The 22,443-nt window shown below is 44.7% G+C and overlaps 1 protein-coding gene across 3 annotated transcripts in view; it reads left to right on the top strand.

Moving 5' to 3' along the window:
• Window positions 1-22,443, top strand: part of LOC126470186 (calcium uptake protein 3, mitochondrial-like) — a 657,418-nt gene that overhangs the window by 549,753 nt on the left and 85,222 nt on the right. For all 3 annotated transcript variants that reach the window (XM_050097843.1, XM_050097845.1, XM_050097844.1), the window contains exon 3: window positions 12,031-12,141. In XM_050097843.1, coding sequence (XP_049953800.1) covers window positions 12,031-12,141 — 111 coding nt within the window. The remainder of the gene's footprint in view (window positions 1-12,030; window positions 12,142-22,443) is intronic.

The following is a 22,443-nucleotide window of genomic DNA, read 5'->3' as shown; positions in this document are numbered from 1 at the left end:
TCCACATTTTCCTTCCTTTTTTCGCCTTTTCTCTTTGTAACGTCTACATCCCTTTGTCATTCGCTGTCACCAGGGCAGCCTTACTCCAGCTTATTGGTCAGCTCCCTCACTGCTTTTTACTGCTTAGCGATTTTAATGCCCACCATGCCCTTTGTGGCTCTTTGAGAACCTGTCTGAGATGTACCCTCTTGGCTGACCTTCAGTCAACTCCACCACATCTGTCTTAACACTGAAGCACCCACGTTTCTTTCAGGCTCCACACACACCTATTTCCATTTGGACCTCTTGTTCTGTGCTCCCAGCTTGCCTGTCGTCTCTAGTGGTCCCTTCTCTCCTTCACATACTCGAGTGAGCATTTCCCATACGTTATCCATTTTCCTGTCTCTTGTCCCACCTGCGTGTAAACCTAATTGTCAGCGTTCCACGGCCGACTGGATGCCTTACCCCTCCCTCGCGACCTCCGACGACCAATATTTCCCCAGTTGTGATGACCAGGTAGAGTACCTTACGAACGTTATCCTTACCACTACAGAATGTGTCATATCTCGCACTTCTAAGTGCACCGTGTCCCAGTCCCCTGGTGGACTGACGCATGCTGCAACGCGATTTGCCCAAGGAGACATGCTCTCACACTATAATGTTGAACTTTGGGATTGAAAACTAGCTATTTGGATTTCTTTTACAAGTTCCTTTAAGATTTTGACTCCCTTTCCCGTCATGTGGGGCAACCTCCGTCGGCTTTCTGTGACCAAGGTTCATTCCCCGATTTCCAGCCTGACCGTATCGGGTGTTGTCATTGAGGACCCTATTGCTGTCTCGAAAACCTTTGGCCGCATTTTTGCGAAGATTTCAAGCTCCAAACCCTATCACCCTGCCTTCCTCCTTCGGAAACGAGTGGAAGCGGCTCAGGTGATAGCTTTTCCCTGTCAGAATCGTGAATGCTACAATGCTGCCTTTACTATGAGGGAACTTTACCATGTTCTCACATCCCAATCATATGTCACAGGGCTGGGCAATGTTCACTTTCAGATGTTGCAGCATCTGTCTCTTGTAGGCAAGCACTTTCTCCTATGTACATACAGTTGCATTTGGCCAGATGGCACGTTTCCCAGACGCTGGCGTGGAGCCACTATCATTACCCATACCTAAGCCCAGTAAGGACAAACACCTTTTTTCTAGCTACCGCTCCACTTCCCTCACTAGCTGTGTTTCCAGTGTGATGGAACGTATGATTCATGGCTGGCTGGTAGGGTGGCTTGAGTCTTGCAATCTACTAACCTACTCCACAATGTGGATTTCGTGCGCGCCGCTCTGCAGTTGGCCATCTCATCACTTTGTCAACCCATGTCATGAACGGTTTCCTGCGAAAATATGAGACTGGGGCCATGTTTTCTGATTTGAGAAAGCATACAACACCTGCTGGAGAACTGGTATCCTCTTTACTCTATACACATAGGACTTCTAAGAAGCCTGCCCAATTTCCTTCGGGAGTTTTTAAAAGACTGAGTTTCAAGGTACGTGTGGGTTCGGCCTGGTCGGATACCTGTATCCAGGAGAACGGGGTGCCTCAAGAATCTGTCCTGAGCGTCGTTCTCTTTGCTATAGCCATTAAACCTATTATGGACAGTCATCCACCAGACATCTCTGGTTCCCTTTTCCTCGGCGACTGTATGATCTATCGAAGTTCTCCACGGCCTTGTCTCCTTGAGCGGCTTCTTCAGCGATGCCTCGATCGTCTTTACTCGTGCAGCATCGACAATAGCTTTCACTTTTCTAACGAAAAAAGCGTTTGCATGAATTTCTAGCGACGCAATAAGATTTTTTCACCATCTTTACATCTTCGGCCTGTTGCTCGCCTGTTCGCTGAAACTAGGAAATTACTGGGGCTCATGCTTGATATGAAACTTTACCCAGTCCCTCAATGTCCTATGTGTCCTAAGTGGTACTTCCTGGGGAGCGGATCGGACCACCCTCCTCCGTTTGTACCGATTCCTTGTCCGTTCGAAACTAGACTATGGATGTTTCGTTTATTCACCTGCATGTCCTTCCATCTTACGCCGTCTTAACATAATCCACCATTGAGGAATGCGTTTGGCCCCTGGTGCCATTTACATTAGTCCGGTTGAGCGTCTCTATGCAGAAGCTGCCGAACTACCTCCGTCATACCGGCGTGATGTCCTCCTCATTGGATATGCATGCCGTTTGTCTTCCATGTCTGGCCAACCATCCTATGCCCCCTTTCTCAATGACTCCCTTGGCCACTAATGTGGGGCATGCCCTTCTTCTCTGTTATCTCCCAGAGTTCGCTTTGGGCTATTGCTCTAGCAGCTTAACTGTACGCTACCTGTCATGTTCCCGACGGGTGTGAACCCTTCCCCAGCTTGGCTTCCTGCAGCAGCCTGTGTTCATCTTGGACTTCATTCACTTCCCAGGGACACTACTCCAGATTTGATCTATCGTTTTAAGTTTCTCGATCTTAGCACACAACCTAGCGATATTACCTTCGTGTACACTGACATCTCTAACACTGACCAAGGTTTCGGGTGTGTCTTCATCATAGGCACCGTCCATTTTCAGTATCGGCTTTCAGACACTGCTCGATTTGTGCAGCAGAGCTCTTCACCCTCTACCAGGCCACCCAGTACATCTGGCGACACAGGCTTTTTAATTGTCATATGTTCCGATTCTCTCAGTGCTCTTCAGAACCTCTATGTTCTGTACACTGTCCATTTCTTAGTGCAACGGATCAAAGAAAGCCTCCACTTGCTCGCCACCTTGTCCCAGGAACATCTACCGTGATGTTCCTGAGGGGTTCCTGGTCACGTCGGTCTGACGGGAAATGAGGCTGCTGACGATGCTGCCAAGGCTGCAGTCCTCCTACCTCGGCCTGCTAGGTCTTTCATTCCTTCAGATAATCTCCGTGCTACCATCTGGCGGCAGGTGGTGTCACTTTGGCATCATCACTGGTCTTCTCTTCAGGGGACAAGTTGCAGGGTATTAAACCTCTCCCACCAGCTTGGCCGACCTCCTCTCGGCCCTCTAGTCGCCATTTCCTGACCCAGTGGCCTTTTTAACCGTTTTTTTACGTTCCAGTGTATATTTGCCGTCTGAGTTATCGGCCGTTTTAGCGAACGACGCGCGGGCTGTCAATCGCGTTTTCTTTTTATCTCTCGCAGCAATACGGCGAAGGACATTTCATCTTTGGTTCGGGACCTCCGCTGTCTCTACGGCGTATTTTGTGAGCCTTGTTTTTAATTTCCTTTCCTTCCGACGGTTGGACCTAGCGTATAGTCGCGTTTTACTTCTTTTACTTATTGGTGTTCTAAGGTTATGATATGGCCGCTTATGAACTCAATTATTTTCGCGCCCTGAAACGAAACAAAAAAAAGACCACCTACACAAACTCTTCCAAATAAGAACGGAGCAAGTCCACAACCTCCGCCTCTATTTACACTGTTCTTAAAGAATATTGTAAATACTGTACCACTGAACAAGATATGAAAGAAAACAAATTATAGATAAATACAAAGACTTCATTATAAATTTGACAAACAAAAATATTTCAAGAAGAAACTGCATTTCATTTATCTTACGTTGTTCTCGTGCCTGCTTTGCATGAAACGCACTTTACAAATTCTAATTCGCCAGTTTCATCATTTCTGGTAGGAAAGCTTGCGTCTTCATGGTTTTTGAGTCAGTTTTGATGATGTGGTCATTTTTTGCAGAGTTAATTCTTACTTAGGTATCACATCGTTCATCCTTCCGACTTTTCACAAAATTGAGGATGTTTGGGTGAGGATTCACACGAAGCATTGAAACGGGAATGAAAACTTTCACAAACATTAGTCGCTCTCGTTAAGAAAGCGCAGGCTCCTACCCAAACGTGATGAGGAAATAGCGCACCTTCATCGTCATCAATGTAATTTTCATTTATATAATCGGCAAATTTGGCGGGCTTTTTGTCTTGTGATCGTATTCTGACCAGGTCAGTAAAAACATCAGGAATATCTTGAGGATTTAAGTAACTTAGCCCAAAGGTGTAATGCAGCCACTGGCCTTTTTCAGTGTCTTCGTACATTGAAGCTAATTTCAGGAATAACGTAATTTTAGGAATAACTGTGTTCTTCTGTGTTTTTGAAAAAGGCGCATAATACCCTATACTCATTATGACCGTTATTCGTTCAACAGTAATACGGTTTTCCGAAAATATCAATTATAATTGTATTTACCAAACATGAGCCAGGTGAAACATACAGTCAGTAATCTTGGTTGATGGGAAGTCAACCTTGATACTCCCATGGATGGACTGTTTGAAGACAATTACCACAGCTGTCGGATTAAAAGACACTTGTCTCTTCCTCCAGTCATCTTGAACACACTGTATGATTTTCAGATATGTCTCCTCGTTGTTATCTTTTATAAGGATGACCACTAAAGATATGTAAGGGCTTCCAGAGTAAGTGTGGACCGCGAATAACTGGAGAAAGTGTTTCGTTGCATATTGAAAAGTACCATCCATCAGTATAGGTTCCTACTGACATAGGTATCGTAGATTGGAGTCGGTGGAAAAGTCATGACCGTTTTCCATATCATTATTAAGGACAAAGGCATGGCCTTTTGTAGTTGTCACCTCCATGTGAGATAAGGCAACCTGAATTTCCATCGCGGATTTTGGCAGTTTCGGCATATTCTTCAAACGAGCCTGAGTAATATTGTTCCGAATATACCTTACATCCTTCCTCGTTTATGTGTTATGGGTTGTCGGATCATCCTTCCTCGTTTATGTGTTATGGGTTGTCGGATTGTCATCTACTACTTTGCTAATAAGCTGTGATGGTCTTTCATCCAAAGCTTCACGATTTGTTTTAACAGAATTCGATAACATTCTCCAGTTTAACAAGTGTTCTGGATCTGGTGAGTGGTCATGAGTGCCTTCCAAACCCGAAAATGTGTTTTCAGTGCCTACTGTGAATACTTTAACCTAATGCCATGAATTTTTACCACAGCATCGCCATCCACGTTTTTCGGTTCCTACAAATCTTCAGTAAAATTTGAATTTATAATCGTCGAAGGTTAAAGGTATATTACCACGATCACTAAAAGTAATTTGCAAAAAGTGAGTTTCTGCCATATTTTTCCCTTGGATGACTTACTCGATCTACACAACGAAACAGTATGTGAATCTGCACAGATGTCAGCGAGTTGCTGTCGTCCACAGTACTGAAGAGTTTGGTTTAGGGCCAGGAATACGACACTCATGGACCCATACCTTGGGTTGGGCCATTCTGCTACCTGCGTACAAAGCTGCCGAGTTCGATTGTGCGATTAACTGACCCTTTCACAGTACGCTTCTAGTGGTCATTGAAAGTTGCCGAATTCGAGTCTTGCCGTGGAAGATGCCCTGCTGGGTGCAGACTAAAGCACGGTTTCCAGTCAGATGCTGATCGTAGTTCACGTCGGCGCCAGCAATTTTTGTTACTTGGGATCTGAGACTAGTGTCGGCTCGTCTCGCAGATTTGGCGGAAACAGTGAAGACAGCCTTAAAAGTTAGGTATCAGCATAGATGTCGGTATGCAACAACTTTCTGAGAACTGAGAACTGATCATTCCTCTCTGGTCTGAAGTTGGCGGACTCGGCTGTAGACTACTCGATCGCCGCTATATCGTAATACTTACGTTATCCTGGACAGACCGGGAAATGACCGCTTTGGTGGCACAGTACATTTTCAACGCCTAGTTTCTGTCACATGAATGAGGAAAATCTGTCAAGCATCAAATATGGAGAGTGAGAATATTAAAAATATGAATTGTTCGCAGAGAAGTCCCAGAAATCACCTCAGTTGCCCTTACATAATATTAGGATCTAAGACTTGATAGAACTCGACACAGAAATTTGGGAAATTTTCAACATTGCCTGAATTTATTCCGGGAAGATAGACTTCTCATGAGGTGATGTGTTTAAAGGAACAAATGAAAAATTAAATCATTTCGTCTAGCGAAGTCCACAATGAAATCAGAGTAGCCGATAGCGAACTTAGAATAATTGCCATATGCTCCCACCACTACACACACATTGTGATAGAGTCTTTATTAGATAGCAAGAAAATACACAGAGGTAGGAGATAATTTAACTCCTGTATTAGCAACTGGGAAAATTTCGCATACGTTACTGGCAGTAAGTACAATGTATCTTAAAAAGTAGAACAGACCCGATCAGTTTTATAGCTTCATCAAAGAGACAGGGAGCAGCGACTATAGTGACTACTAACAAAGGCAAGAGGCGTATTTATGTTTGACGGAACTCGTAGACAATCAATAACATCATTCCTAAAAATCGAATGAGTATGCTTAGTTCAAGTCTGAGAAACGAGACAGAGTTGTGTACAAAGATCAAACACAACCTAACTTGCGCTTTAGATAAATACCTACCAAGCAGTATTAAAAATCAAAAAGACCCCTTTATTTAGTGGTATTATTCGGAAATTTATTCGGAAACCAAAATTGTTACACTCATCAATGAGAAATAGGGAAACGGATGCAGAACTTAATTGTAAATCGTGCCTCCGTAAGGTCTATCATACATGGGGCTTACAACAGTTTCCACTCTCAGATCTTGATGGAATATCTTTCAGTATAAAATTCGGGCCCTATTTAAACTCAGTGAATGGATACAAACGTTCCATCCAGTCACCTGAGGATCAGTCGTGTTTAACCTAAGACAGGAAGAAAGTCGTTATATTGAATTACACATTTAAAAATACATTCACGCATTTGAGTAATATGAGTAATATTACCAAACTGCCTTCCTATTACGGTACTGTTTGACCACCGCACACATTCGGAAATGAGTGATACTGAAATAAGCTTTCCCGTATGAAACAAAAAAGATTACAGCTATTCAAAGAGAAATAAAGACGAGGTGCTGACGGGATGCGCATTAAATTTTATATTGAGTACACTGTGGAATTTGCTCCTTTGCTGACTGGTACTTATCAGCAAATAGACAATCTTCCACGCAGTCTTCTGAGCACTCAAGGAGGGTAGAAATAGCGATTGTCCAGAATTATAGAGTAACAATGGTAACGTCAGTGTGTTGCAGGATCGTAGAGCACAGTCTGAGTTCCAACATTTCTGAAAGGCGTTAGACACTGTCGAATAATAACCAAGAAACGACGCCGGCCGCAGTGGCCGTGCGGTTCTGGGCGCTACAGTCTGGAACCGATCGACCGCTACGGTCGCAGGTTCGAATCCTGCCTCGGGCATGGATGTGTGTGATGTCCTTGGGTTAGTTAGGTTTAATTAGTTCTAAGTTCTAGGCGACTGATGACCTCAGCAGTTAAGTCGCATAGTGCTCAGAGCCATTTGAACCAACAAACGACCATTGAATTATTTCCCAACTTACGACCAATAGAATCAGGTGTGCCCCCAAAGAAGCAGAATCGGAAAACTAATTTTCTCAGTACACAGAAACTATTCGTAAGGTATGGTCAACAGCACTCTGTTCGCTGATGTTGGGTCCAGGAAAGTATCGTTCCTAGATAATCATAAGGAAACTGCAGATGTATTTCCATGATGCACTGAATGGTAGCTTTCATCTAGTGCGCATTAGATGCATAGTAATGCATAAAAAAGAAAGGGAACCCGATAAAGTCCAATTACAAGGTCGATTAAGAACCTCTGGAACCTGTCTTGTTGTTTAAATAAGTAGGGGTCATATTATGAACCAGTATGAAATGAATCGAACGCGTTAAATTAGTGGAAGATTTAGATATATTTGCATGATATTGGGAAATTTCTGTGCATTTGTAAAGGAAACTATTAAAGATGTTAGTGTGGCCTATTCTGGGATAATGTTCCTGCGTTTAAAGTCCTTATCAAGCAAACTTACTACAGACATCGAATCACTTAAGAGCCACGTGTAATAGCTCGAATAAAATAATTTTCCCCCAAGGAGGCTCACAACTTGAGTACGTGCATGGCTACAACACGGCCCCAACCTTTGCAGCATTGCTTCCTTTCCATGCTGCAAGCTTACACTTCCACTGTGCGGATGGTTTTCTTGGTGTAGACCCTGCTTGGATCTGGTTTAAGATTTGGTGCTTGAGTTTCCACTTCCAGGGTTTTCTACACCTTTCCATTAAATAAAAACGTGGTCCCCATTGTTGGATTTGACCTCCCACCAATTTTCAAAAATCTCCATATGTGCGGATCGTCCAGGGAAGGTCGCCCGATGCAATGTATGTTCCACCTTTGTGCCTTTCTGTCTTTGCACCCTTCTCTTTAATAAGGTAACACACACAAAATCTAGCACTATAGCCATCCCGTTGTGGAGTGGGAGGTCGTCAAGTACCTGCACGATGATCGCCCCCTGACCACACAAAACCGCACGGGGTAGCAGTGCGGCCTGAGGCATCTTGTCACGGTCCGTGCGGCTTCCCCTGTCGGAGGTTTGAGTCCTCCCTTGGGCATGGGTGCGTGTGTCGTCCTTAGCGTAAGTTAGTTTAAGTTATATTAAGCAGTGTGTAAGCTTAGGGACCGGTGACCTCAGCAGTTTGGTCTCATAAGACCTTACCACAAATTTCCAATTTTTGACCACACAACTGAAAACTCCCCACGTACGTCAGTAGGTATGTGCGCTCGTGACTGGAGCATGGGGACTCCGAGCAATGGATTGCAGGCCAGGTGGCCATTGCTGAGGATGGGTGGCACCCATGGGGAGAGCCCCCATTCACAGTGGATGGCACCATGGTGGATGAGCCGCAAATGAAGCAGATGAAGTTATCCCCTGCTTCTGGTCATATGGCACCAGCAGTCTATGGAATGAAAGTCCTCATTTAATGCAGAAAGATACAACCCTAAAATGTTCCCTTCCCTGGCTACACTGTGGGAGGAATGCAGGGCTTAGCAGCAAGCCAAGAAATACTCCTCCCCAATATTCGTTTGCACAAGGGCTGATGGGGATCCCTTCTTGGCGACAAAACCCTTATTCTTTGTGGAGAACATAAAAGACAAGTTTGGGGAAGTGGCAGCCATCTCTGAAATGAAAAGTGGGTAAATTTTGATCAAAACAGCATCCCCTGTCCAGGCGCGAGCGCTGCTCACCTGTAACAAGCTGGGTGACGTAATGGTGACTGTTGTTCCCCATAATAGTCTAAATATGGTTCAGGGCATCTTTTTCCACCGAGACCTGCTCTTACAATCTGATGATGACATACACACCAACTTGGAGTGATGGGATTTACACTTAGTCAGTCATGTACATAAGGAGCCAAATGCCAATAGGATCATTTGCCATGACATGAAACTGTATGTCCCTCCCCCCCCCCCCCACACCCCAATATACGGTGCTTCAGGTGTTGAAATTTAGGCATATGTCTTCGCGTAGCAATGCTAGCTAGCACCATCTGTAGAGATTGTGAGTCGAGAGAACTGTGTGTGAATTCTCCTTGTGCCCTCCCCCCATCTGTATCAGCTGTGGAAATCACCATTCTCCCTGCTCAACAGATTGCACTTTTTCCAGAGAGAGAATAAAATACAAGAATATAAGACTCTGGACAAACTAACTTACAAGAGGCCAAGAAGCAGTTGAGCGGTCGCTCCCAGCACGTATAACAGTGTCATATGCTACAACTACGACAACGTCGCCCCCCTTTGTCGACAGTACTCCCACCCATTACACCTCCTACAGTGGGACCTTGAGGCTGCTTGACCGTGCCTGCCCCCCTGATGGTTGGGAGCTCTTCTCTTGATGCTTGCGCCACACCTACTTTGGGATCGTTGCTGCCCACCCAGTGGGGACAATGGTCCCCACCTTCTAGCTGGAGACAAATCACCTTCCTCCAGCTTATCTCGCCAGGAAGGTGTCCCAAGGGACACTTCCTTCCAAGGTTTCTGTTGGTCTACAACTGGGCACCAGCCAGTGGCTGAAGGAGCCACAGACTGCTGGTCACAAAGCTTTGCGATCATCGTCGTTACCTGAAACTGATTCAGATAAGGCCTCAGAGTCATCCAAAACCTCTAAGGAGAGGAAAGACAAGAAAAAGTCCTCCAAAAAGGAGGATATTCAGGTTTCTTTCACGCCACCAGGTCCCACCTGTGTGACTCCTGTGGCCAGGGCAGAGATTCTGGCGGCCCCCCAGTCCCCAGTTCACACCACACAACAGAACTCCGAACCTGTGTGTATTGATGCCACAACCCTCTTAACCAGTGGCAGCAGGTAACCCTAGGGCACAACCTTCTTCCTTGGTCCCTTTATGACTTCAAATTACAACATTATTCTCCAGTGGAATTGTAGCGATTTTTTTCCACCACTTGGCTGAGCTAATACATCTTTTAAGAACTTCCTCTGCCTTCTGCATTGCCCTTCAGGAAACTTTGTTTCCAGTAACGCAGACCCTGGCCCTGCCTTGATACTGGGGATATTATAAGAATCATGCTACCTATGACTGGGTGTTCAAATGGTTCAAATGGCTCTGAGCACTATGGGACTTCTGAGGTCATCAGTCCCATAGAACTTAGAACTACTTAAACCTAACTAACCTAAGGACACCACACACATCCATGCCAGAGGTAGGATTCGAACCTGCGACCGTAACGGTCGCGCGGTTCCACATTGTAGTGCCTAAAACCGCTCGGCCACTCCGTGACTGGGTGTCAGATGGAGTTTGCGCACATGTTCTGGCCACTGTATATAACGAACTATTAATATACTTTTGGAACCTTTGGAGGCTATGGCTGCTTGGATAAGGGCATTTCAGCATATTACCATCTGTAATGTGTACCTCCCTTCCGATGGTGAAGTGCCTTAGAACATACTGCTTGCATTGGTTTCTCATCTCCCCACACCTTTACTAATCTTGAGTGATTTCAACGCCCAAAACCCTTTTTGGCGTAGAACCATGTTCACTGGCCATGGAAAACACCTCGAAAACTTACTGGCACAACTTGACCTCTACCTCTTGAATATTGTGGTAAGTGGTGGGGGATACGTGTCCCTTAATGACTTGGCTTTCATGGTCTTCCAGCTGTTCCCTAGATAGGGTACTTTGCCTGCCTTTTTCCCTATGTCTCCCTTTCTTCTTTTTTGTCCCATATCTCGCCTTCGTTGACCTTTGGTTGACCTTGGGTTTTCTTTCCCTGGGTTTTGTGTGGTAGGTCATCTATGATATCCAGTCACGTAGACCTGTCTGTTCCAGGAAAATGGAACTGATGACCTAGTAGCTTGGTCCCTTTAATCATCCAACAAAGCAACCAACCAATAAAATAATTTTAAGATTGACAGGTTGCAGTGACTGTTGCCAACGTGCAGCCAGCCGCAGTTTCCATAGGACACGTGAAGTTTGGAGGTTCTAGCGCCTGGCTGTGCACTTTCAGGCTGTACTAATGCGATATCTTCCAAACAGTTACATTACATGTACCACTGCGTACTGAGTGAGAGTACACAACCAAACCTCTTCAACAACGACCCAGAAAGTTTATTGTTCTCACATCATTATTTCCACCGCCAACCAGCTTAGGAGGTTCCCAGTTTCTCGAAAGCGTCATTAAAGTCCACCAAAGGTACTGTGGTGTGGATGTTTCGTGTCAAGCGCCTGTTCCACTAATTCTTGCTGACCATAACATGTAGTCACTCGAACAAGTCGTAGTCAATGAAGCATCCAGAAACTCAGATGAAAACATCAGCAAGTAAGGTACAACGAAGGCCTATAATGAGAACTATAACCAATAGTTGGATAAACGACGTAGCGTACCACGACCAAAGCACTTCACTCAGGCCCATAACTAATAAACAACCGCTTAAAAATAAATGTTCTTTAACAAAAGTTGACTCTTCGTGTGTCACCAGCATGCATCTAAGTTTGCAGATGACCTCTTATAATTTCACAGTTTCTGGAAAAGGGACTTAACTGCTGAGCTTGTCACGTTAGTTTTACACTGAGTAAACCAAAGGATAAAAATATAATTAGAATTGACATCTGTAATCATTGTGACTGTTGGCTGTTTTCTAACTTCCCTCTTATTCGCGTTACAGCACGACTTAAACGAAGAATGCTGACTGATAAAGACCTGGAGAACATTCGAGATAAGACTCCTGCCCTTCGCCAAGGTTCTTCTCAGATGTTTCGGACATTGCGTGACAAAGGTAAGAATTCACTGATTATAGCTTACTCACTTTATTTACGTTTTCACTTGCTGCTTACTACGGGTTGCAGAAATTACAAAATTTCTTGGAAATAACTGCGTAAAATAAAAGCATTCAGCAAACGTCTCGCCTAAAATATTCTCTAGTGTATTTATTTGCGAGTCGAGACAATCGAGGAATCTGTCTTTAAACTTCCAATTTGTTCACCTATCTAGATATTTAAACCGACGCAAAGTTTCTATGTGATCTATATAGGCAGTGCACTATATGTTGTTGTTTTAAATATGTTTTTGAACACATTTTATAAAAACCTTTGGTAAAGTAATCGCAGAGATACTGTTTTTTTTCCGAACTGATGTATTCAGTGATGTATTACGAGCCGACATTGTCGAAATTGAAGACAGCATTTAAAATAAAACTGCTTATCAAGACGAGTTAACGTGTTTATCCACTGTAGGGAACCGACTCTCCAATGTACGGGAGACTAGCTAGCGTTGGATTAAACCTAACTGCTTGCAATGGAATGTGATTTTAATCGCATAATGGGAACCAGCTGCAAACACCGTGCGGCATAAAAATATGATTAGAATTGACGTGTGTAATTATTGTGACTGTTGGGTAATTTTTTCCTTAATTTTTGCATGTTTCACTCCACCAACGCGATGGTCCTCAGACCTTTGGAAATTCAATATGCTACACAAGCACGCGGTAAGATAAATTCACTGGTGCACCTTACAATGTGATAACTTACATTACGTTGTCACGGGCCACGTGGTAAAAATATGAGGCCGTGTATATCGCCACCGTCATATATCTAACGGAGTAAGTTGATTGTGTACGGTTATCTTAAACTCTTTGGTCAGCTACATTCCAAGATTAAACAGCAAGACGTATTATCTCTTCTTGAGCGAGCTACTCAACCGAATAGTAGCGGCTTCGCTCAAGAATACCATCATAACGACCGGGAGAGCGGTGTGCTGAACCCACGCCCATCCTATCCGCATCCTCCCCTGAGGATGACACGGCGGTCGGATGGTCCCGGTAGGCCACTCGTGGCCTGAAAGACGGAGTGAGTGAGCGAGTCAAAGCCCTGTCGATATGCGCGTTGGTTTAAACTATTTCATGAAGCCTAATATGTTGCAGTTGTTGTGGCCTTCAGTCCAGAGACTGGTTTGATGCAGCTCTCCATGCTACTCTATCCTGTGCAATCATCTTCATCTCAAAGTACCTATTGCAACCTACTTCCTTCTGAATCTACTTAGTGTATTATCTCTTGATCTCCCTCTACGATTTTTACCCTCCACTCCACTCTGCCCTCCAATACTAAACTGGTGTCCCTTGATGCCTCAGAACATGTCCTGCCAACCTATCCCTTCTTCTAGTCGAGTTGTGCCACAAATTCCTCTTCTCCCCAATTCTATTCGGTACCTCCTCATTAGTTACGTGATCTACCCATCTAATCTTCAGCATTCTTCTGTAGCATTTCAAAAGCATCTATTCTCTTCTTGTCTAAACTATTTATCGTCCATGTTTCACTTCCATAAAAGGCTACACTCCGCATAAATACTTTCAGGAAAGACTTCCTGACACTTAAATCTATACTCGGAGGAGGAGGAGGAGATTAGTGTTTAACGTCCCGTCGACAACGACGTCATTAGAGACGGAGCACAAGCTCGGGTGAGAGGGAAGGATGGGGAAGGAAATCGGCCGTGCCCTTTCAAAAGAACCATCCCGGCATTTGCCTGAAGCGATTTAGGGAAATCACGGAAAACCTAAATCAGGATGGCCGGAGACGGGATTGAGCCGTCGTCCTCCCGAATGCGAGTCCAGTGTGCTAACCACTGCGCAAATCTATACTCGATGTTAACAAATTCAGTTATTTTGCTCCCCAAATAGCAAACCTCATCTATTACTTTAAGTATCTTAGTTCCTAATCTAATTCCCTCAGCATCACCTGATTTAACTCGACTACATTCCATTATCCTCGTTTTGCTTTTATTGATGTTCATCTTATATCCTCCTTTCAAGAAACTGTCCATTCCATTCAACTGCTCTTCCAGGTCCTTTGCTGTCTCTGACAGAATTACAAAGTTTTTATTTCTTCTCCATGAATTTTAATTCCTACTCCAAATTTTTCTTTTGTTTCCTTTACTGCTTCTTCAACATACAGATTGAATAACGTCGGGGATAGGCTACAACCCTGTCTCACTCCCTTCCCAACCTCTGCTTCCCTTTCATGCCCCTCGACTCTTATACCTGCCATCTGGTTTCTGTGTAAATTGTAAATAGCATTTCGCTCCCTGTATTTAACCCCTGCCACCTTCAGAATTTGAGAATATTCCAGTCAAGATTGTTAAAAGCTTTCACTCAAGCCTACAAATGCCAGAAATGTAGGTTTCCCTTTTCTTAATCTATCTTCTAAGATAAGACATTTGGTCAGTATTGCATCACGTGTTGCAGCATTCCTACGGAATCCGAACTGATTTTCTCCGAGGTCGGCTTTTGCCAATTTTATCCATTCGTCTGTAAAGAATTCGTGTTAGTATTTTGCAGCCGTGACTTATTAAACTGATAGTTCGGTAATTTTCACATCTGTCAACACCTGCTTTCTTTGGGATTGGAATTATTGTATTCTTCTTGAACTCTGAGGTTATTTCGCCTGTCTCATACATCTTGCTCACCAGATGGTAAAGTTTTGTCAGGGCTGGCTCTCCCAAGGCTGTCAGTAGTTCTAATGGAATATTGTTTACACCTGGGGCCTTGTTTCGTCTTAGGTCTTTCAGTGCTCTGTCAAATTCTTCACACAGTATTACATCTCCCATTTCATCTTCATCTACATCATCTTCCATTTCCATAATATAGCCCTCGAGTACATCGCCCCTATAAAGACCCTCTATATACTCCTACCACCTTTCTGCTTTCCCTTCTTTGCATAGTATTGGTTTGCCATCTGAGCTCTTGGTATTCATACAAGTGGTTCTCTTTTCTCCAAAGGTCTCTTTAATTTTCCTGTAGGCAGTATCTATCTTATCCCTAGTGATATATGCCTCTACGTCCTTACATTTATCCTCTAGCCATCCCTGCTTAGCCATTTTGCACTTCCTGTCGATCTCATTTCTGAGACGTTTGTATTCCTTTTTGCCTGCTTCATTTACTGCATTTTTATATTTTCTCCTTTCATCAGTTAAATTCAGTATCTCTTCTGTTACGCAAGGATTTCTACTAGTCCTCGTCGTTTTACCTACTTGATCCTCTGCTGCCTTCACTATTTCATCTTTCAAAGCTATGCATTCTTCTTCTACTGTGTTTCATTCCCCCGTTCTTGTCAATCGTTCCCTAATGCTATGTCTGAAACTCTCTAAAATCTCAGGTTCCCTCAGTTTATCCAGGTCCCATCTCCTTAAATTCCCACATTTTTGCAGTTTATTCAGTTTTAGTCTACAGTTCATAACCAATAAATTGTTGTCAGAGTCCACATCTGGCCCTGGAAATGTCTTACAATGTAAAACCTGGTTCCTAAATCTCTGTCTTACCATTATTTAATTTATCTGTAATCTTCCAGTGTCTCCAGGCCTCTTCCACGTATGCAACCTTCTTTCATGATTCTTAAACCAAGTGTTAGCTATGATTAAGTTATGCTCTGTGCAAAATTCTACCAGGCGAAGCCTAATATAAAATAACGTGTTACAAAAACTCTGGTATCATTAAACTGTGCCAAAATGTCAGCCGCTTTCTCGAGCGCCCTCACACACAATTCTAAAAAACATACGTGGTTATTCATAGTAAAATTACAAATCAGAACTATAATGGGCAATTTTACGGGCGTTAATACATGTATGTCATGTCTTAACAGGTTATTAAAGCTATTGCAACTAATCTATAGTAACGTAGATGAAACGTACAATTCAGACATAGTGACACTATTCTTCTTACGCTTACAGCTATTAAAGCGCAATATATGGAGGAAAGGTACATATTTATTTTTGACGTAGATATTTGGTAAATATACGTATATGGATGTAACAAATTTCAAGTTGCATGGAACTTTCGTATTATTTCTTTCAGGTTGTATACAGTGGATATGCGACGCTTGTTACTCTGCCTGCCCCATGTGTGTTCTTGACACTTGCAGTCCAGTAGCAAATAGCTAAAGCATTCCATCTACATCTGCATTTATACTCCGCAAGCCACCCAACGGTGTGTGGCGGAGGGCACTTTACGTGCCACTGTCATTACCTCCCTTTCCTGTTCCAGTCGCGGGAAGAACGACTGTCTCAAAGCCTCCGTGCGCGCTCTAATCTCTCTAATTTTACATTCGTGATCTCCTCGGGAGGTATAAGTAGGGGGAAGCAATATATTCGATACCTCATCCAGAAACGCACCCTCTCGAAACCTGGCGAGCAAGCTACACCACGATGCAGAGCGCCTCTCTTGCAGAATCTGCCACTTGAGTTTGCTAAACATCTCCGTAACGCTTACCAAATAACCCTGTGATGAAACGCGCCGCTCTTCTTTGGATCTTCTCTATCTCCTCCGTCAACCCGATCTGGTACGGATCCCACACTGATGAGCAATACTCAAGTATAGGTCGAACGAGTGTTTTGTAAGCCACCTCCTTTGTTGATGGACTACATTTTCTAAGGACTCTCCCAATGAATCTCAACCTGGTACCCGCCTTACCAACAATTAATTTTATATGATCATTCCACTTCAAATCCATCCGCACACATACTCCCAGATATTTTACTGGAGTAACTGCTACCAGTGTTTGTTCCGATATCATATAATCATACAATAAAGGATCCTTCTTTCTATGTATTCGCAATACATTACATTTGTCTATGTTAAGGGTCAGTTGCCACTCCCTGCACCAAGCGCCTATCCGCTGCAGATCTTCCTGCATTTCGATACAATTTTCTAATGCTGCAACTTCTCTGTATACTACAGCATCATCCGCGAAAAGCCGCATGGAACTTCCGACACTATCTACTAGGTCATTTATATATATTGTGAAAAGCAATGGTCCCATAACACTCCCCTGTGGCACGCCAGAGGTTACTTTAACGTCTGTAGACGTCTCTCCATTGATAACAACATGCTGTGTTCTGTTTGCTAAAAACTCTTCAATCCAGCCACACAGCTGGTCTGATATTCTGTAGGCTCTTACTTTGTTTATCAGACGACAGTGCGGAACTGTATCGAACGCCTTCCGGAAGTCAAGAAAAATAGCATCTACCTGGGAGCCTGTATCTAATATTTTCTGGGTCTCATGAACAAATAAAGCGAGTTGGGTCTCACACGATCGCTGTTTCTGGAATCCATGTTGATTCCTACATAGTAGTTTCTGGGTTTCCAAAATGACATGGTACTCGAGCAAAAAACATGTTCTAAAATTCTACAACAGATCGACGTCAGAGATATAGGTCTATAGTTTTGCGCATCTGCTCGACTACCCTTCTTGAAGACTGGGACTAACTGTTCTCTTTTCCAATCATTTGGAACCTTCCGTTCCTCTAGAGACTTGCATGTCATGCACGTTTACACGCTGACAGTATTTCGCGGTCATAATCATTGTCCTACACTGAGCCATAATGGAAGCTAACGGTGCCAGTATGTGTAACCGCTATCACATTGTAAACATAATGAATCACATCCGAAAGTAATTCTAGAGAATGGCGGTTTCGACCTTGTCGGTGCTACCATGACTCTTTTGTGCTTGCCACATTAACGCCAGTTAAAATGGTAATTACAGTTTTTTTTACTGTGTCAAAATAGTGGTTAATCTTAGGTACGTGTCCTCACGCCCGTAAAAGCGGCGTTTCATTACCACTTGTGTGATGTTATCGCTGCCAACATGAATGGTCAATTGCCGTCTTGCTTGAATGCGAAAGTTTCAGGTATCGTAATTTTAAATATCTTACTTTTTTTCCATTTTAACGTACTGTAATCTTCCTACGACTAATGTCGCGATGTCCGACTTCTGCAGTCATATACATTTAGTTGCAGGTGCTTTTAAATAATTTTAATGTGCTTTTAGAAATACGACATGCGGAAGTCAACGTTTGGAGAAACGGCAATTTTAATTCTGTTGTATGTTAATTTAAAAGGTGTTTCTAACCAGTTATGAATCTTAGAATGTGTTCATCCCTGTAAAAGCAGCGACTCTTCACCGTCTTTATGACGTCAGCAGAACCATCATTAATTATCTTACTAATTCCCATTGGTGTAAATACGAAAGTTCCATTCAATATGAAATTTGTTACCTTCATGAGTACACACAAATTTTAGTGATTAACATTGCATGAAACAGGCTAACGTAAGCCATTGAAAATGTAAAAAGCTGGGGCATTAATAACCGGTATAACCGCCAGAATGTTGATTGCATGCTTGCAAACGTGCATGCATAGTGTTGTGCAGGTACTGCATGTCAGTATGGGTGATGGAATTACACGTCTGTTGCACTTGGTCGGTCAGTACAGGGACGGCTAATGCTGGTTGTGAATGACGCTGGAGTTATCGTCCGATAATGTTACTTATGTGCTAGATTGGAAACAGATCTCGTGAACGAGCAGGCCAAGGCAACATGTCGACACTCTGTAGAGCATGTTGGGTTACGACAGCGGAATGTGGGCGAGCGTTATCCTGTTGGAAAGCATCCCACGGAATGCTGTTTATGAATGGCAGCACAAGAAGTCGAGTCACCGGTTTGACGTACAAATAAGCTGTCAGGGTGCGTGCCATAACCACGAGGGTGTTTTTACTGTCACACGAAATTGCATCCCAGACCATAACTCCAGTTGTAGGTCCAGTGTGTCTAACATGCAGACAGGTTGAGGTTTTTCACTCTGCAGCGGAGTGTGCGCTGATATGAAACTTCCTGGCAGATTAAAACTGTGTGCCCGACCGAGACTCGAACTCGGGGCCTTTGCCTTTCGCGGGCAAGTGCTCTACCATCTGAGCTACCGAAGCAGGAGAGCTTCTGTAAAGTTTGGAACGTAGGAGACGAGATACTGGCAGAAGTAAAGCTGTGAGGACCGGGCGTGAGTCGTACTTCGGTAGCTCAGATGGTAGAGCACTTGCCCGCGAAAGGCAAAGGTCCCGAGTTCGAGCCTCGGTCGGGCACACAGTTTTAATCTGCCAGGAAGTTTCATGCAGACAGGTTGGTTGCAGTTCCTCAACTGGCCTCCTCCTAAGCAATACATGGCCATCACTGGCTCTGAGGCAGAACCGGCTTTCACCAGAAACACAACAGACCTCGACCCTGTCCTCCAGTGAGATCTCACTTGACACCACTGAAGCCGCCAATGGCTACAAGGCGTCTGGCTCGGAGCTGTCCTTGAGGTAACCCATTTGCAACAGTTCTTTGTGTCACTGTGGTGCCAACTGCTGCTCAACTTGCTGCTGCAGGTGCAATACAATTTGCCATAGCCATACACCGAACACGATAGTCTTTCCTATCGATAGTGCCACGTGGCCGTCTGGAGCCCGGTCTTCTTGCAACCGTACTTTCTCGTGACCACCACTTTCAGCACTCACATACAGTGGCTACATTCCTGCCAAGTTTCCTGCAGTATCACAGAACGAACATCCATCTTCTCATAGCCTTTATTACACGACATCGTTCAAACTCAGTGAAGTGTTACTAATAATGGCGTCTTTGTCGCTTTAAAGACATTCTTGACTAATAGTAGGTCATCACGTCCAATCTCAAAGGTAACTAGCGCTCACTACCGCTACAGTGTGTATTTAGAGCAAACCTGATATGTGACTGGCGCGAAATTTGAATAGATATTATCGTTCATATGTGGAAACACACCTACCTACCTACCTACCTACTTTCGTTTATGTCCCACAATTCATTCGTGCCCCCCAGGGGGTCTACAATTCTTTTGTGGATACGTGCGTGGCGAGCACGGGGTCCCGAGCTTGTGCAGTTCTCCTTCCTTTTCGGGCTGCCCTAGCCCCCTTCCCCATCCCTCCTCGTCCCCAATCCTCCCCCCCCCTTACCTCCCCTTCACACTCCCTCTTCTTGGGAGTAATGTATCGAGCCTTCGTCCGGAGACGGACGTTTGAAAACTCCAGGATCCTGTTTCCTTTGTTTTTCTCCATCCTCACGCTTTCTTCCTCTACTGGTCTTTCCGTACGTTCACTCTTCTCCTTGCTTTCATGCCCTTACTTCCATCTCTGCCTCATTCTCCTTGCCCTATTCTCCTTGTCTTCTTTCCCACTTCAGCGTTTGAGATTCTTTCTTCCATCCCTCTATCCCTCTCTCTCTTTCCTCTCTTCTTTCCTCCCTGTGCGTGTCTGGAGGCCGACGCACGCGTTCGCACGCGTAGCCGGTGACGGGGTAACGCGTAATTCCCCGCCCTGGGTAGACAAGTAAGGCACGCACGTTCCCCCTGGTAAAGGCCAGGCCCAGGGAGGGATGATTGCCTGAGCTGTTACCTTCCGAACGTGCCGATTGGTCCCTCCGTCCGTTTCATGGGAGGTGTGACCTGAGGTGTGAACAATCACGTAAGGCGGGAGTGCCCTCTGAGAGGGCCCCCACAAGGAAGGAGCGCGCCATCGGAGACGCTGGCAACCATGGGCGATTCATCTGCAATGGATTTCTCTTCTTCTTCTTCTTCTTCTTCCCTGTCTTCTGCCCAAAAAAGAAAGCTAGATGAAACTCTCGTTCCGAAAATTCTACCACCAGCACCGAAGTTTCTTGTTGTCACAAGATCTCATGGTCACGATTTCTCAACAGTCAACCCTTTCGTCATTCAGAAGGGTGTAGATGCTATTGCAGGACCAGTGAAATCTTGCACTCGGTTGGCAACGGTACCTTGCTGTTGGAGACAGAGAGCGCGTTCCAGGCCCAAAAATTACTTCGAGCCCCTCTCTTACACACATTTCCTGTACGGGTGGAGGCCCACCACACCTTGAATTCGTCGCGTGGCGTGGTGTATACCACGTCACTCGACAGACTAACTGATGAGGAGATTCTGTCTTTCCTCTCTGATCAGGGAGTGGCGGCCGTCCATTGGGTCGTGAAAAGGGTCGACAAGGACCTCATACCGACCCGAACCATATTCCTGACATTCGACAATGTGCAACTGCCTTCACGAATTAAAGCGGGTTATGAGATCATTTCTGTTCGGCCGTATGTACCCAGCCCTACAAGGTGTTACCAATGTCAGCGGTTTAACTATACACGGCAGTCTTGTTCGAGTGCGGCTAAATGCGTTACCTGTGGCAGGGACACCCATGAGGGTGGCTGTCCACCTCCGTCCCCTCGTTACATTAACTGTATGGGCGACCATGCTGCCTCCTCTCGCTACTGCCCCGTCTACAAAGATCAGAAAAGTATACAGGAAATTCGAATGAAAGAGAAGGTGTCGACCTCGGCTGCTCGCAAGTTATTCAATAGCAGAAAGCCCACTGTGCTTCCGGCGGGTAAATACAGTAACGTTCTCGCCTCTCCTCGGCCTACCAGGGAGGTAGCTACACAGACATGCGATCTAACATTTAGCGATTCGGTCGTCAGATCGGCCAGTGCTAAGATCGCCCTCTTCCTCCCACCAACCCTAAGGCTCAAACATGATCATTGCTACTGCTAAGACGAAGACCTCTAAACCAGATGCTCGGACCTTCAAAAAAGAACCGACACGCGACGATTTCTTGCATACACAAACACGTGCGGTGCGGTGCCAGAAGCCGGGCGAGGGTCTTGCAGTCTGAATTTAACATTGTATTCAGGCACTAGTCCTTAATCATCTGACCTATTGAAGACTTGTGTATCGGTATGAGTAGTCTATTAACGAAGACAGGTGGCATGCAGAAACCGAGAGACATCAGCTCTCAATAGATGGCGATCCAATGTGGCATCATCAGGGTTCAGAAAGTTCCATATAACTGAAGTGGAAATCATCCTGTCCCGGGTACATTGTTATGTGCACCCTTGTCTAGTGCCTCCTACGCGTCGTTCTGTGTGATCTCCGCTAAAAGTGTCGTCGACGGTGTGCGACACATACTGCAAAATGTCGTTATCGTCCCCCCCTTATTTCTTCTCGTGGTAAAACCGTCGATAATGGTCTACAAAGCCTTCACAATGAACGACTGTGTCGTTAAGGTTTGGCCATCCAGCAGATGTTAATTTCGCCGCTCACGAACGCACGACTCCTTCCAATTTTCGCCGCGAAAGACACAAGATTTTGGCTCTAACCTGATGGCTTGCCGTCTGCCGGTCTGGTGACGGTAATTTGGATGCGAGATTGAGATGCTTTGTGCAATAAACGTCCAAAGTATTACGATGCCATTTAG

This window comes from Schistocerca serialis, chromosome 3, assembly GCF_023864345.2.
Source record: "Schistocerca serialis cubense isolate TAMUIC-IGC-003099 chromosome 3, iqSchSeri2.2, whole genome shotgun sequence".
In the NCBI taxonomy this organism is placed as follows: Eukaryota; Metazoa; Arthropoda; class Insecta; order Orthoptera; family Acrididae; genus Schistocerca; species Schistocerca serialis.
Note: the sequence above shows the minus strand (reverse complement) of the source record. Positions and strands in the feature narration are given on the sequence as shown.